Source organism: Salvelinus fontinalis, chromosome 14 (assembly GCF_029448725.1).
Source record: "Salvelinus fontinalis isolate EN_2023a chromosome 14, ASM2944872v1, whole genome shotgun sequence".
In the NCBI taxonomy this organism is placed as follows: Eukaryota; Metazoa; Chordata; class Actinopteri; order Salmoniformes; family Salmonidae; genus Salvelinus; species Salvelinus fontinalis.
The window spans coordinates 38,941,899-38,958,018 of NC_074678.1; the positions used below are offsets into that span (position 1 = coordinate 38,941,899).

General features: G+C 40.5%; 1 protein-coding gene across 1 annotated transcript in view; it reads left to right on the plus strand.

Moving 5' to 3' along the window:
- The window catches only part of LOC129810799 (uncharacterized), a 17,007-nt gene extending 1,090 nt beyond the window's left edge, over positions 1-15,917 (plus strand). The window contains exons 1-2 of the mRNA XM_055861695.1: positions 1-383; positions 14,171-15,917. The exon at positions 1-383 is cut by the window's left edge and continues 1,090 nt beyond it. Of these exons, the coding sequence (XP_055717670.1) occupies positions 1-383; positions 14,171-14,406 (619 nt within the window). The 3' untranslated portion in view covers positions 14,407-15,917. The remainder of the gene's footprint in view (positions 384-14,170) is intronic.
- The last annotated feature ends 203 nt before the right edge of the window (positions 15,918-16,120 follow it).

A 16,120-nucleotide genomic window follows, 5' to 3' on the forward strand; every position in this document is an offset into this window, starting at 1 on the left:
CAACACAAGTGCAATCAAAGACTGGAGCTATTTCCTCTCTCAGATCCTGCCTCTGATCAACAAGACGTCTGGCTTGGTCAATCAGGGCATCATCGACGAAGCGGAGGTGGCGACCACCACCATGGTGACTGCTCTAGAGCCGGACCTAAGCGGGATAAGCGCCAGTCACCCCCCACTGAACTCGAATCACACCTCCGGGATGGAACATGTCTTTCAGTACTCGGAGAGTGACCTTCTGTATACAGACAACAGGACACCAGCCCGGGACTCCATCCCGCTGCCCAAGGCCGTGCTCTACCTTGTTTGCGCGGCGCTAGTGGTGGTCGCGGTGGTATATGCTATAGTGGGACACCTGGTCAAGGATCTGATTACTGAGTTTGTAGGTATGTGTCAACAGTTAGTGTTCTGACAAGATGTGTGTGTGTGTGTGTGTTTGTGTGTGTGTGTGTGTCTATGTGTGTGTGTGTGTGTGTGTGTGTGTGTGTGTGTGTGTGTGTGTGTGTGTGTGTGTGTGTGTGTGTGTGTGTGTGTGTGTGTGTGTGTGTGTGTGTGAGAGTGAGTGAGTCAGCATATAAGGTGTGACTACCATTAGTTTGCAACTTTTGGACCTCAGCTTCAGAGCTCTGAAAATGAAAAAGTTGGAACTGAAACACACATTAGTTCAAATTGTGATAGTGTTAGTTTATGATGCAGTATTGCACTGTTTGTAAAGGTAATTCTCTTTTCAATTGGTCAATGCGCAGATATACAGTACATGCCCTTTTTAATCTGCAATTTCCACATCATTAAATAAGATAATAATGCTTTCTCTACCAGGGATAGACTGTTGTTTATTATAATGAATAGGCCAACAGTATACAGCACAGCCTTTACCAACTCAGCCTTACTTTAGATACTGTGGATTTTGACCTTGGTGAAAAACTGAGTTTACCCTCAGATTAATTGTTCAATTCAGAAAAGGATTTTGAAGAGGAAAACAACATAATGTTTGACCTTTATGGGAGAAATATAGACAGACCAATGGACAGATGGACTGACATCTTATCCTTACTGTCCCTTGTGTCAACAATATGTGTGTTTTTCTTTTTTGGGGGGGGGGGGGGGGACTGTTTGAAAGCACATTGACATCATGGTGATTAGTTCTTGTGATCAACCAGTTTACCTTTCACTCATTAAAACATAGACCTTGCCACCCAATCCCCCCAGACCCCCGAACCCAAATAACAGAACCCAAATAACATATCATGCCATCATTTATTGCAAGATTTATTTAAAATATATTTTGAAGGTCTTTTTCTGACTTTATGGAACCGATAGATAGAGGATGAGAGTGGGGGAAAGACAGAGGTTGTGTTGAAGGGCAGTAGGCCGGATACGAACCTGAAGCTGCCTTATTACTGCTAGGCCAGCTAGGCCACTATACACACACACACACACGTTCTCCGTAAGCAGTGAACCAGGTAGAAATGGCGACGTGGAACAGTGAGTGTCTTACTGAAGCACTTACTATGCCCCAGAGCTTAACCTCTCTCTCTCTCTCTCTCTCTCTCTCTCTCTCTCTCTCTCTCTCTCTCTCTCTCTCTCTCTCTCTCTCTCTCTCTCTCTCTCTCTCACCCATCTACCCCCTTCCTTTATCCTTCCCTTTCCTCTGCTTCCTCTTGGTGTGTTTGGGTTATGTTCCTAAGGTGTACGTGTGAAAATTGTGCAGTGGTGAGGCTGTTGTGATAGCTGTTTCTAACATCCCTGGAGCAGCATGAACAGGTTCTTTGTCCCTGGGATCTGGAATGCTGTGAGGATATTCCAAAGCAATGCCTCACATATTGAGCAAGAAGACATAAGGCTTTCAGTCTTTCAAACATAGAGATCTAGATAAAATTGTCAACATATTATTTGATTTGGACAATAATCTTTCAACTTAAATATGGAATAGCAATAGGACAATAGGAGAGTAGGTTTATTGTCTTTTCAGGATATCCCTGTTTCTATGGTCATTTCCATCCTAGTCCTTTATTGCCAGACACCAGACCTAAGGCTCATGAGGTACAGTATATGTAGGTGAGATAAACACATACGGTAGCTAACCACAAGTATTTGCAAAATAGACTGTTGATGATATTGTTTGACTAGTGACAATTAGCTAGATCATTCAATATAGAAGGCAAACTCAGCAGCAACTTATAGTCTGCAGTGATTACTTATAAAACACCACACAGCCCTAAACAATATCTCAACAGAACTTACCAATGAGTTGAGCTTTGTCTTTTATTTTGTAATAAAATATCCCCTCCCATGAAAACCAAAATTGGTTCTGTCAAAGTTCCCAGAACGTCCGTTAGGTCAAGCAAATGTTCTCATAACACAAAAACTGTCCAAATCAAATCAAAGTTTATTTGTCACGTGCGCCGAATTCAACAGGTGTAGATCTTTCAGTGAAATGCTTACTTACAGGCTCTAACCAATAGTGCAAAAAAGGTATTAGGTGAACAATAGGTAAGTAAAGAAATAAAACAACAGTAAAAAGACAGTTGAAAATAAAAGTAGCAAGGCTACATACAGACACCGGTTAGTCAGGCTGATTGAGGTAGTATGTGCATGTAGATACTGTTAAATTGACTATGCATATATGATGAACAGAGAGTAGCGTAAAAGAGGGGTTGGAAGGTGGTGGGTGGCGGGACACAATGCAGATAGCCCGGTTAGCCAATGTGCGGGAGCACTGGTTGGTCGGCCCAATTGAGGTAGTATGTACATGAATGTATAGTTAAAGTGACTATGCATATATGATAAACAGAGAGTAGCAGCAGCATAAAAGAGGGGAACCTTTTGAGGATCTCAGGACCCATGCCAAATCTTTTTAGTTTCCTGAGGGGGAATAGGTTTTGCCGTGCCCTCTTTACAACTGTCTTAGTGTGTTTGGACCATTTTGGACCAGTTGGCTTATAGTTCAGTTGGGAAAAAATACAACGAGTTGACATCACCACCATTGCAATCTATTTTTTGCTACGATGGATGTCGCTCCGAATATAAACATATAATCCTAATAGCCTACATGCTTTTTTCCCTTCGTAAAAGCCCATAGATGTGTATTAAACGGGAAGCAAAAACGTACAATTTGGCCATATGCAGAAATGTGCCTTACTGCCTTTTGAATTTTGTGTAACGTCAGTAGTCTGAAATAAAAGATCCCAGAAAATGTCTCTCAAATTTTGGGCACAAATTTGTTTACATCCCTGTTAGTCAGCATTTCTCCATTTCCAAGATAATCCCTCCACCCGACAGGCGTGGCATATCAATAAACTGATCAAAAAGCATGATAATTTCACAGGTGCACATTGTGCTGGGAACACTAAAAGGCCACTCAAAAATGTGCAGTTTCGTCAGACACAATGCCACAGATGTCTCAAGTTTTTAGGGAGCATGCAACTGGCATGGTGACTGCAGGAATGTCCACACACACACACACACACACACACACACACACACACACACACACACACACACACACACACACACACACACACACACACACACACACACACACACACACACACACACACACACACACACACACACACACACACACACACAGAAATCAGTACCATAGACAGTCACATGATTTTTAGCTTACGTTGATTGTGTAACGGATGTGAAATGGCTAGCTAGTTAGCGGGTACGCGCTAGTAGCATTTCAATCAGTTACGTCACTTGCTCTGAGACTTAAGTAGTGTTGCCCCTTGCTTTGCAAGGGCCTCGGCCTTTGTGGAGCGATGGGTAACGACCGTGCTTCGTGGGCAACCGTTGTTGATGTGTGCAGAGGGTCCCTGGTTCGCGCCCGTGTCGGGGCGAGGGGACGGTTTAAAGTTATACTGTTACATTGATGCTGTTGACCCGGATCACTGGTTGCTGCGGAAAAGGAGGAGGTTGAAAGGGGGGTGAGTGTAACGGATGTGAAATGGCTAGCTAGTTAGCGGGTACGCGCTAGTAGCATTTCAATCAGTTACGTCACTTGCTCTGAGACTTAAGTAGTGTTGCCCCTTGCTTTGCAAGGGCCGTGGCCTTTGTGGAGCGATGGGTAACGATGCTTCGTGGGCGACCGTCGTTGATGTGTGCAGAGGGTCCCTGGTTCGCGCCCGTGTCGGGGCGAGGGGACGGTTTAAAGTTATACTGTTACAATTGGACTAAATTGTTTTTGGAATCTTTTAGTTATCATTGTATTAGACTAAGCACAAGTGATTTGATTATGTTGAAGTTGAAATGGTTCTGGAATAGTGGGGACAGCTCCTGTTTTCTTTGTGACTTGCAGTAACTCTCCCGTGTTTATTTGGTAGTCTGAAATTGTCCGAAACATTAAGTTGATCGACCATCCTGTAGGTCATGTAACATGTAATATGCTTGGTCGACTCCACCGGACAGATGTTGGTCTCCGGTTTTGTGATAAAACAAAGGTGTGGTTGAATTTGTCTTGGCCTTAGGCCTATATATCACGGTGGGAAGGCATATGAACTAACATGTTATAGAGCAAACAATGCAGTTATCACAACACATAGGTTGTAATGTGGCTTCTTTTCCTGGCTTGCCTTCCCCAGGGATTTTACCCATGTATCGCTACTGATTAGATTTACTCTACTTGTCCTAAATATTTTTGTAGTCTTATATTATTACTTGGAATGAAATGAAAGCTAAAATGCTCTTTGTCCCAGAATGACATGCTAGCTAGTGATAAATCTATCTGCACCTGTTAGCTAGCAATTGTTGCACTAGCTAACTAGCAAGCTAGCTACATTACTAAGGTTGCTGTGTTCTAAATTGGGATTAATTTTACAGTTTGCATTGATGGCATCACGTTTCTATAAATAAATAGTTAGATTCAAAATAAATGTAAAATAATTTACCAGATAGCAATTTGCCAAATGGAGATCTTGCTCAAGATGATATCAGCTGTCTGTCTACTACTGTATCTTAGATACGGATAAATGGATTGGCAGACGTGAACAGCAGAGATAGTACCATGGATAGTACACAAGTTTTGATTGGTTTAGAGTTTAGTACTCAGCAGTGTTTGCCTGTCCAGCTAGCAAACATAAGTATTACATTTCTTTGAGCAAGAATTGACATTGCCAACAAACAGAAATGTGTTCAAAATAAATAAACACAATATGTAAAAACCTGCTCCTCCCTTGGCAGAGATCAATAGTCTCAAAAACTAAAGCAGATAGCTTGCTATGGCACACCACCTACTTCCTCTGGGGACCGCTTTGGAAAAAAAATGATTGATAATTGCTTTTTCTTTATAAAATATTTTACTTTACACTAAGTTAATAAAGTATGTATTCAAATTCACTTAGCTGCCATCGTGGTTTGTCTGTATATCTGTCTGTCTGTCTGTCTGTCTGTCTGTCTGTCTGTCTGTCTGTCTGTCTGTGTTGTACTCATGGGCAGTGTCTCTCTCTGTGCTTTCTACATGGGCTGTCTTCAGGTTCTGTCTTTGTTTGTCTGTTGTACTCATGGGCTGTCTGTCTGTATGTGCTGTCTTCATGAGCAGTGTCTCTGTGCTTTCTTCATGGGCTCTCTGTTGGTCTGTCTGTATGGACTGTCTTTGGGGGCTTTCTGTTTGTAAATGACAGAACAGGTCAAACCTTGGAGATAAGGAGAAGGACACTGTCAAGGTGTTTTCAACAGCCAGTCTGCTGCGATATTTAGATTTTGTTGCATCAAGAGAGGAGAAGCTGGTCTCACATAAGTAGGTAGAATGAAAGGAGATTGACGCCTTCATTGCCATCTCGCTGAGTCGCGGCTATTCTCCGCTGCTGAACAGACAGAATGTGGAAAGACACATCTCATTAAAACGAGCGTGCAGGCCTTGGTCACAGGACAGCTCCAGTAGTTTATCCTCAAACTGTGATAAACTGTGTCTCTTCAGTGCTGGTGAATGGATTACGCATCTACTGCCTTCCCTGGTGTGGATCAGATTGTGAGAAGAAGTAAGCCTTATGAGAGACACAGCTTGTCTGTGAAATTATCGTGCAGCATTTTTGTTTGGTTGGTCATGTCATCTCGTTTAAACAAAGTCTGGTTAATCCTTGAGATGTGGATGCTTTGTTTCTAAATGTTTACGCAATTTTGATGGCTTCATAGCGTCGTTGCGGTGTTCACTAGTTACCACAGCCACAAAGTAAGAAGGCCGCCTACTCAACCAATCAGATGAGGAAGTGTGATAAAGCGTATGCCGGCTCAGAAGGCATCCAGATTTTTTTGAAACAAAGTTATTTTTGTCCTCTGAAGAGGGATGTGGATGGGCCAATAACATGAATGTAAATATAAAGTATGTAAATCGGGTTTGCGTGGTGAGTTTTCCTTTACACTGGGTTGGCAGGTAGCCTAGTGGTTAGAGTATTGGGCCAGTAACCAAAATGGTTGCTAGATCAAATCCCTGAGCTGACATGGTAAAAATCTGTTGTTCTACCCCTGAACAAGGCAGTTAACCCACTGTTCCTAGGTTGTTATTGTAAATAAGAATTTGTTCTTAACTGACTTGCCTGGTTAAATAAAATACACGACTAAGAGCTTTCGGTATCTAGAACTGTGCCAAGTCCATTCAGTTATTATTAAATGTTTTGCCATCTTCCATAGCTTGAAGACCATGCCTTTGTACAGAGACAGAAACTGGTACAACATACCAAAAAGGTGCCTTCCGAAAGTATTCACACCCCTTGTCATTTTCAACATTTTGCTGTGTTACAGCAAATGGATAAAATTGTGATTATTTTTGTCGTACAATACACCTTAATGTCAAAGTGGAATTATGTTTTTCATTTTTTTGGACAAATTAGTTGAAAATGAAAAGCTGAAATGTCTTGAGTCAATAAGTTTTCAACCCCTTTGTTATAGCAATCATAAATAAGTTCAGGAGTAAACATTTGCTGAACAAGTTACATAATAAGTTGCATGGACTCACTGTAATAACAGTGTTTAACATGTTTTTTGAATGACTACCTCATCTCTGTACCCCACACATACAATTATCTGTAAGATCCCTCAGTTGAGCAGTACATTTCAAACACCGATTCAACCACAAAGACCAGCGATGTTTTCCAACAGTGGTAGTAGGTCCCGTTTAAGACGAGGAAGGACCATTTTTTTTTGAATGAGCATGGCCTTATTTCTATTACAGCATATTGGATGACTGTCATTCATATTCAATTCACCCAGTTCTTTGTAACATCGATAGGGTTAGGCTACTACATGATACTTGAATGTCCCCTATACCCATCATGAGGTTGCTTCAACCTAGCCTATGAATGAAAGTTTACAACATAGGTGCACAGGTCTAGAGAAACATCCAAGTAGGTGATGGACAGTGAGTCATTCAATACCAACTTGCAAACTCTTGCCTGCATCTAGCTAATCTAGGGTCTAGGGTGCATTTTTCAACAGAATTGGCAGAATAAATACACCCCTAATCTCACACAAACACAGTTAACTTTCATAACAGCCACATACTAATTATTTCTCGCATCTACGCGCTGTCCTCCTCTCACCCTTTCCCTTTACTTGTGGACTCCAGTGCACAACACATCAGCTGTCTGTGACCAGGCCCAAAAAAACGTATCAAAACCTCTGCTACACACAGCCTACTTTGTTGTCACCATAGTAGCTAACGTCATAGTCAACATAGCTACTAGAACTAATGCATTAGTAAACCCGCTACAATCATTCAGTACAGTGTACAGTCAGCAAGCAGTTTAGCAGTTACACTGGCGCACCCCAGTGGCAATAAAGTAATAAAACCTTAGGCTTACCCTGACTTGGAAGTGTTCCAGTGTTGGATAGCCATAGCGAGCTAGCTAAGATAGAATCCCTCTCTGTTTGAGCCAGGTGTTTGAGTAGGCTAAACTAGCTAGCTGCATTCGCTAGCTAAGTGAAAGTGAAAAAGATACAATGAAACATGGTCTCTCCCTCTCTCTCTTGCCTCTCCTTCACTTTTAAGGACATTAATTGGTTGAAAACTGTTAAACTATTCTGTTTCTCTCTCTTTGAGTGAACTACTCACCACATTGTATGCACTACAGTGCTGGTTAGCTGTAGCTTATACTTTCAGTACCAGTGGAGGCTGGTGGGATGAGCTATAGGAGGACAGGCTCATTGTAATGGCTGGAATGGAATAAATGGAATGATGTCATACATGTGGTTTCCATATGTTTGATGTGTTTGATACAGTTTCATTTATTCCATTCAAGCCATTACAATGAGCTCATCCTCCTATAGCTCCTCCCACCAGCCTCAACTGTTCAGCACTGGATTCATTCTCTGATCATTTGATTGGGTGGACAACATGTCAGTTCATGCTGCAAGAGCTCTGATAGGTTGGAGGACGTCCTCCGGAAGTTGTCATAATTCATGTGTAAGTCTATGATAGGGGGTAAGAACCATGAGAACCATTAGGGTTCAAATTTAAGTCACTGTACTCAGAGGAGGACGGAAATGTAGCTGTCCTCTGGCTACACCATGGTGCTACCCTACAGAGTGCTGTTTAGGCTACTGTAAACCTTTATTGCAAAACAGTGTGTTTTTATCAATATTTAGTGATGTGAATATATTTGGTAAAGTTTTATCTCAAAACATTTAAATAAAATCAACTTTATTTATATAGCCCTTCTTACATCAGTTGATGTCACAAAGTGCTGTACAGAAACCCAGCCTAAAACCCCAAACAGCAAGCAATGCAGGTGTAGAAGCACAGTGGCTAGGAAAAACTCCCTAGCAGTGGCCAGTCCTCTTCTGGATGTGCCGGGTGGAGATTATAACAGAACATGGCCAAGATGTTCAAATGTTCATAAATGACCATCATTGTCAAATAATAATAATCACAGTAGTTGTCGAGGGTGCAACAGGTCAGCACCTCAGGAGAAAATGTCAGTTGGCTTTTCATAGCTGATCATTGAGAGTATCTCTACCGCTCCTGCTGTCTCTAGAGAGTTGAAAACAGCAGGTCTGGGACAGGTAGCACGTCCGGTGAACAGGTCAGGGTTCCATAGCCACAGGCAGAACAGTTGAAACTGGAGCAGCAGCACGGCCAGGTGGACTGGGGACAGCAAGGAGTCATCATGCCAGGTAGTCTTGAGGCATGGTCAAAGGGCTCAGGTCCTCTGAGAGAGAGAAAGAAAGAGAGAGAGAATTAGAGAGAGCATACTTAAATTCACACAGGACACCGGATAAGACAGGAGAAATACTCCAGAAATAACTAAATGTTTCACTATTTTATTTTTATGAAATTCACTGAGGAGGATGGTCCTCCCCTTCCTCCTCTGAGGAGCCTTCACTGTTTTCAAAGGCCGCGCAAAGAAGGGCACCTATTGGTAGAGGGGTAAAAAAACGAAAAAGCAGAAAATCCATTTGAGCATGCTGTTATTAATGACACTTTTGGATGGTGTATCAATACACCCAGTCACTTCAAAAATACAGGTGTCTTTCCTAATGCAGTTGCCAGAGAGGAAGGAAACCTCTCAGGGATTTCACCATGAGGCCAATGGTAACTTTAAAACAGTTACAGAGTTTAATGGCTGTGATACGAAAAAACTGAAGAGGGAGCAACAATATTTTAGTTACTCCACAATACTAACCCAAATGACAAAGTGAAAAGAAGGAAGCCTGTACAGAATACAAATATTCCAAAACATGTATCCTGTTTGCAACAAGGCAATAAAGTAATACTGCAACAAACTTTAGCAAAGCAATTACCTTTTTGTCCTGAATACAAAATGTTATGTTTGGGACCAATCCAATACAACACATTACTGAGTACCACTCTCATATTTTCAAGCATAGTGGTGGCTGCATCATGTTATGGGTATTCATGTAATCCTTAAGGCCTGGGGAGTTTTTCAGGATAAAAAATTAATGGAATGAAGCTGAGCACAGGCAAGATCCTAGAGGAAAACCTGGTTCAGTCTGTTTTCCACAAGACACTGGGAGATGAATGCACATTTCATCAGGACAAAAACCTAAAACACAAGGCCAAAATTACACTAGAGTTGCTAACCAAGAAGACAGTGAATGTTCCTGAGTGGCCGAGTTAAAGTTTTGACTTAAATCTACTAGAAAATCTATGACAAGATCTGAAAATGATTGTGTAGCAATGATCAACAACCAATTTGACAGAGCTTGAAGAATTTTGAAGAGAGTAATGAGCAAATGTTGCACAATCCCAGTGTGCAAATCTTAGCTGTAATCGCTGCCAAACGTGCTTTTACAAAGTATTGACTTAGGAGTGTGAATACTTATGTAAATGAAATATTTCTGTATTTCATTTTTAATAAATTTGCAAAAATTTCTAAAAACATGTTTTCCACTTTGTGATTATGGGGTATGGTGTGTAAATCGGTGAGAAAAACATATTTAATCAATTTTGAATTCAGGCTGTGACAACAAAATGTGGAATAAGTATGATTCATTTCTGATGGCACTGTATGTTAAGTTAAACAAATACATGACTATAGTAAGAGCCTAGGCGTCAAATAATGTATTTATTTTAACTAGGTAAGTCAGTTAAGAACAAATTCTTATTTACAATGACGGCCTACCCCAGCCGAACCCTCCCCTAACCCAGATGACGCTGGGCCACTCAGGATCCTAAATGTAAAATAATATTAATAAAGTAACAGGGGTGAAGTTTTCATCTTAAATCAGCCAAAAATCAGCAATTTTTTGTGAAACTGTGTACGTTTTACTTGTGGATTACTTGAGGATTTTGTCAATAAAAAAATAAATTCAAGATGTGTCAATTTGTTTGTGTACATGCCATTTTAAAAACAATGCAGATATTGGAGTAAAACTATTTTGGGTTAAGAGAAGTAAGAATCAGTAATAATCATAATAATCTTGCAAGCTGAGTTTGAATAACACTTTGCATTTATAACGGTTGGTTTTGCTATATCTAATAAATAACCAAGTCATTGATGGAGAACTAGATAAAATAAATACATGTCTCTTCTCTGCCCCTGGTAGCCAGTTGGCATACGGGTCATCCCACTCCCTCATCTGATTGGTCGAGTAGGCAGCCTTTTGACTTTGTGGCGTTGTTATCTAGTGATGACCAATCGTTGCTGAGGCAAGTCTGAAATATCACACAGACACATTTTGGAGGGAAGCTGTTATTTGAAACAAATCCAAACTTGATGCAGCATGGATTGTACTTACAAGTGAATGGATAATAGTGTTTTGTTTTAACTAGGCAAGTCAGTTAAGAACAAATTCTTATTTACAATGACGACCTACCCCGGCCAAACCTTAACCCGGAAAACACTAGGCCAATTGTGCGCCAACCTATGGGACTCCCAATCACGGCCGGATGTGATACAGCCTGGAATCAAACCAGGGTCTGTAGTGACACCTCTAGCACTAAGATGCATTGCCTTAGTCCGCTGGGCCTCTCGGGAGCCCTAGGTTTGTTTGTTAATTTTACCTCAGATGAATTTGTTTGGTCCACTTCTTTCACATTAAAATACGAATCTAGTCGCTTGTGTTTAGCTATCATACTCCAATTCCACTGATTTCAAAACTTGATCCCCAGAAAGTGGAGAGCAACACTTATGCAGTTCCACTACACAATTAAAAAAAAAAGATTACAGGATTACCAACACAGACTGACGAGCTCAAATAGACAGAAGCCTTATATATGGCAGACCAATCCGGAACTTCTCTCTCGGCATGTCCAGCCCACTCATTATCTCTCTTTTTCTGTGGCTTAACCAACAAGGCTCGTAATTTAACATTTTTATTTGTATTTACAGATGTCATACAAGTTTGTTATTAAGGTATATGAAAGTTCACATGTTCGTGAAGGCATTTCTCGAAAAAAAAACGCATTTTGGTTAAAAATATATTTTTACGTTCAAATGGCTCTCCTGTAAAGTTGTGACTTGCGACATACGACTAGTTTCTTGAATCAGGTCACAATCTTGGTTTGCTGGGCAAACATTACTGGTACATTGTGGTATTAAATTACCTGGAAACTTAATGAGAACTTTTGGGGAATGTTCTGTAGTGTTTGTTACAAATGTTGTGCACATTTTTTTGAATGTTAGGAGAACATTCAAAGGATATTTATTTTAAAATCTTGAAAAAATTTTTTTTTGCGATGTTATCATCCCAATGTTAGATAAAACCCTATCTAAAACTTAATGGGAATCGTAACTAATGTTCTGGGAATGTTCCCGGTTTGCTGGGTCTGCTAATGCAAGGGCAAATACCCTACAGCATATCCTAACAGTATGTCAGTGTGTGTGTGTGTGTGTGTGTGTGTGTGTGTGTGTGTGTGTGTGTGTGTGTGTGTGTGGTGCATGTGCATGTGCATGTGTACATGCATGTTCGAGTGTGTGGGACCGAGTTGAAGAACACAATTTCACAATACACTCATCCTTCTGTCTGCTCTTTCCATTGTCTGTCTGCCTTAATTCCAGCTCCCTATCTGACACCCCAATGATTGATGTCTTCCAATCAAGATCTCTCCCCCACATGATGGGGGTGGTGTGTGGTGTGTGCGAATGGCAGGCAGGCAGGCGGGTGAGGCATTTCCCCAGAAACATTTTTTTTTAAATTGTCCCAAATGGCACCCTATTCCCTACATAGTGCAACATTGTTTGGTCAAAAGTAGTGCACTTTATAGGGAATAGGGTGCCATTTGGGTCATACACAATTTGATGGTGTTTTGCCTCTAATGGAATTACGAATAGTAAAGCAATCATAACTCTGCGTCAAATGAAGTTTGCCTTGTTCTTTTGAATGTCATGAATTTAAGGCTTTCTCACATTCACATTCAGCTGCAGGCATTTCCTATTGTCCTGTCCTCCTCATGTAGTCCACAGCAGCACATCATCTATGAACAATATGTGTGGAGTTTGTGTGTGTTTGTGTGTGTTTGTTTGCTGTGTGTGGTAGTGGTAGCCATTAGCATGCAGTGTGAGCAGTACAGTGACTATCATAACTAATCACCCCCTCAGATCTCTTCTCATTTTGTTGTGTTACAAAGTGGGATTACAAGGGTTTTAATTGTCATTTTTTGTCAATGACCTACACAAAATACTATCTAATGTTGGAATGTTTCTTCAAAGTGGAAGAATATTCCAACATTCTTTAAAAATGAATGAAAAATTAAACACTTATGTCTTGATTAGATAAGAATTCACCCACCTGAGTCAATACATGTTAGAAACTCATTTGGCAGCAATTACAGCTGTGCGTTCTTTCGGGTATGTCTCTAAGAACTTTGCACACCTGGATTGTGCAATATTTGCCCTTTAAAATTTGGGAGAAAAAAGCGGGTAAAATACAAAAATAAAATACAAATAATATGGAGAGTGATACTCAGTGATGAATAGTGTGACATTTGCCCCAAACATAACACTTTGTATTCAGGACAATTTTTTGTTGTTGCAGTATTAGTCAGTTTGGAAGGACACCTGTATCTTTGTAGGGACTGTGTGTATTGATACACCATCCAAAGCTTACTTAATAACTTCACCATGCTCAAAGGGATTTTTTTTATCCATCTACCAACAGGTGACCTTCTTTGGAAAAGCTCCCTGGTCTTTGTGCTTGAATTTGTGCTTGAAAATCACTGCTAGTCTGTAGGACCTTACAGATAATTGTGTGTGGGGGAGAGACAGGGTAGTCATTCAGAAATCATGTTAACCTCTATTATTGCACACAGAGTGAATCTATGCAAGATATTATGTGATTTATTAAGCAATTTTTTACTCCTGAACTAATTAGCATTTTCCATAACAGTTATTTATTGTGTATGAATCTGTGAACATTTATATAATTTTCTTTTCACTTTGACATTATTGAGTATTTTGTGTAAATCAGTGACAAAAATATCTCTAATTAATTTAAATCCTACAAAAAATCCATGGTGGATACTTATACATGAATAAACGCATATTATTTTGAAATAATATCTTTCAAATAATTGACATAAAGGAAGGGACCAGGAAATCTGGTCACAATGCAGACACAGTGGATGGATGAGACACATTTTAATACCATGTGTTGACACGTCGGACAATGTGGGAACAATCAGAATGTGGATAAGATCAGGACAAAGGATGCATGTTAGTCCCATGTATAAACGAGGCTTGAGAAATGTTCTCTCTCTCTCTGTCTCCTCTAGACTGCAGGTTGTTTGGTGGCTGCAGAGTGACCAACAGGAGTAAGAGTGACATAAACTGTATCACCAACAGCGTGAACGAGATGAGTGAGATGAGCGAAAGGCCACGGTTGGTAGAGATGAACTACATTACTTGTAACCACAGTAACTGCCTGGGGGCGACTGCCCAACCAGAAGAACTCATAGTGACCATAGACGAGACGTTACAGCTGCCCCGGGATACACACACAGGGACCTAAACCTTGGACACAACAGTCATCTGATATCGGATAAGAGGGAAAGGAAACAGCCAGTTTGCTTGGGTTTCCTTCATAAATGGAGCAACCTAGTCTATCACAAACCGATAACCACTGTCCATTACAGTACAGCAGTGGCATCGTCTGATGTTTGTCATGAGGTTGTTAAAATGAGGACAAAAAGTATTGAAAAGTCTTAAAACAAAGGAGATGGACAATTTTACAGCACTGGATGCAAAAGTTTGACATTGAACTGGATTCATCATCACCGTGAGGATGATCTGAAACAGTTAGTTTTTCTCAGAGGAATAACTAACAGTTGGAGTGGACATTATTTTTCTGAATTTCACCATCCTGTCACCCATCAATGTGGCTTGTTCTTGGTAAGCCTTTACCTGTACACATTGCACTCTCTAAATGTGATCCAAGTAACTGACTGTCACTAATCTCTCGTTCACACACACACACACACACACACACACACACACACACACACACACACACACACACACACACACACACACACACACACACACACACACACACACACACACACACACACACACACACACAGTCTTAAATGTACAGTGTAGTGGTTGAAGTGCAGTGACGATCAATTCAATTTAGCTCCTATCTTCTTCATTGTCCACATACAGTTCTACGTGCTATGAGCAAGATGTGATCTCAACAAAATCATAACGTTCCAGGTACAATATGAGACAATATTTGTTTTTTTTCTCTTGACGTTGTAACATGACTGGTGAAACCAAGGTCATTTCGTTCTATGGAAACTGCAATTTATATTACACAAAAAAACACATGATGAAGATGTGCATGTGCATGCGTATTTCACACCCATTTTTTTATTTCACTGTTACATATTTCTAATTAATAACTTCTATGTGTACCGTGTCTTTCCAAATGCTCCCTGTGACTTCAATCTTCAATCTCAGCAAGAGCTTACAGTTCTGATATATTTTATAATATTATGTATAGCAATGGGAACGTCCCAAATGCACCCAATGATATTTGAAGCCTTTCATTCTTTATTACCTCACTACTAAGGGCTAAGAGCTGCTGCTGTTGTGTGTGTGTGTGTGTGTGGTGTGTACCATGCTGCCAAGGTGACCTCAAAGCTAAGGGGGTTCCCTCTCCTATTCTACTGCTTTACTGTACGCTCCCTCTAATGGTTAGATGCATTGGGGGAAATCATGGTGTACTTAACAGTAACTTCTGCAATGCACAGTGATGCTGCATAATGTCACATACAGAAATGTCATGCATAGATTGCATTTCATGAGTAATAGAGCATAATACAATAGTCCTTTCTATTCATTCTATTTCTACATGTACCATTGTTGCAAGAAAATTCTCTGCACATCAAGCACAAGGTCTAGTTTCACCAGGCTTTTGATCAAGGCTTTCCTCACCACTTAGTCCCCTCTCATTGCAGTCTGTGATTTCCAGTGTGTCCAAAAAGCTGAGCACGAATAAAGACCAAAAACAACCTAGAAGTAGTCCTTGTCAGTTTCTTCTTGATTACATTTATATTTCTCCCTTATTTTACATTTCCAGAGTTAAGAGATTTCACAAGTTACAGATGTTAATATTATAGTCTGATTGCAAAATATTTTAACTAAATGCAGTCTATTCGCTTCCAGAATGTAAGTAGCTATATCTAGCTGTCCGATAACACATTCTGATTGTGTTAGCCCCC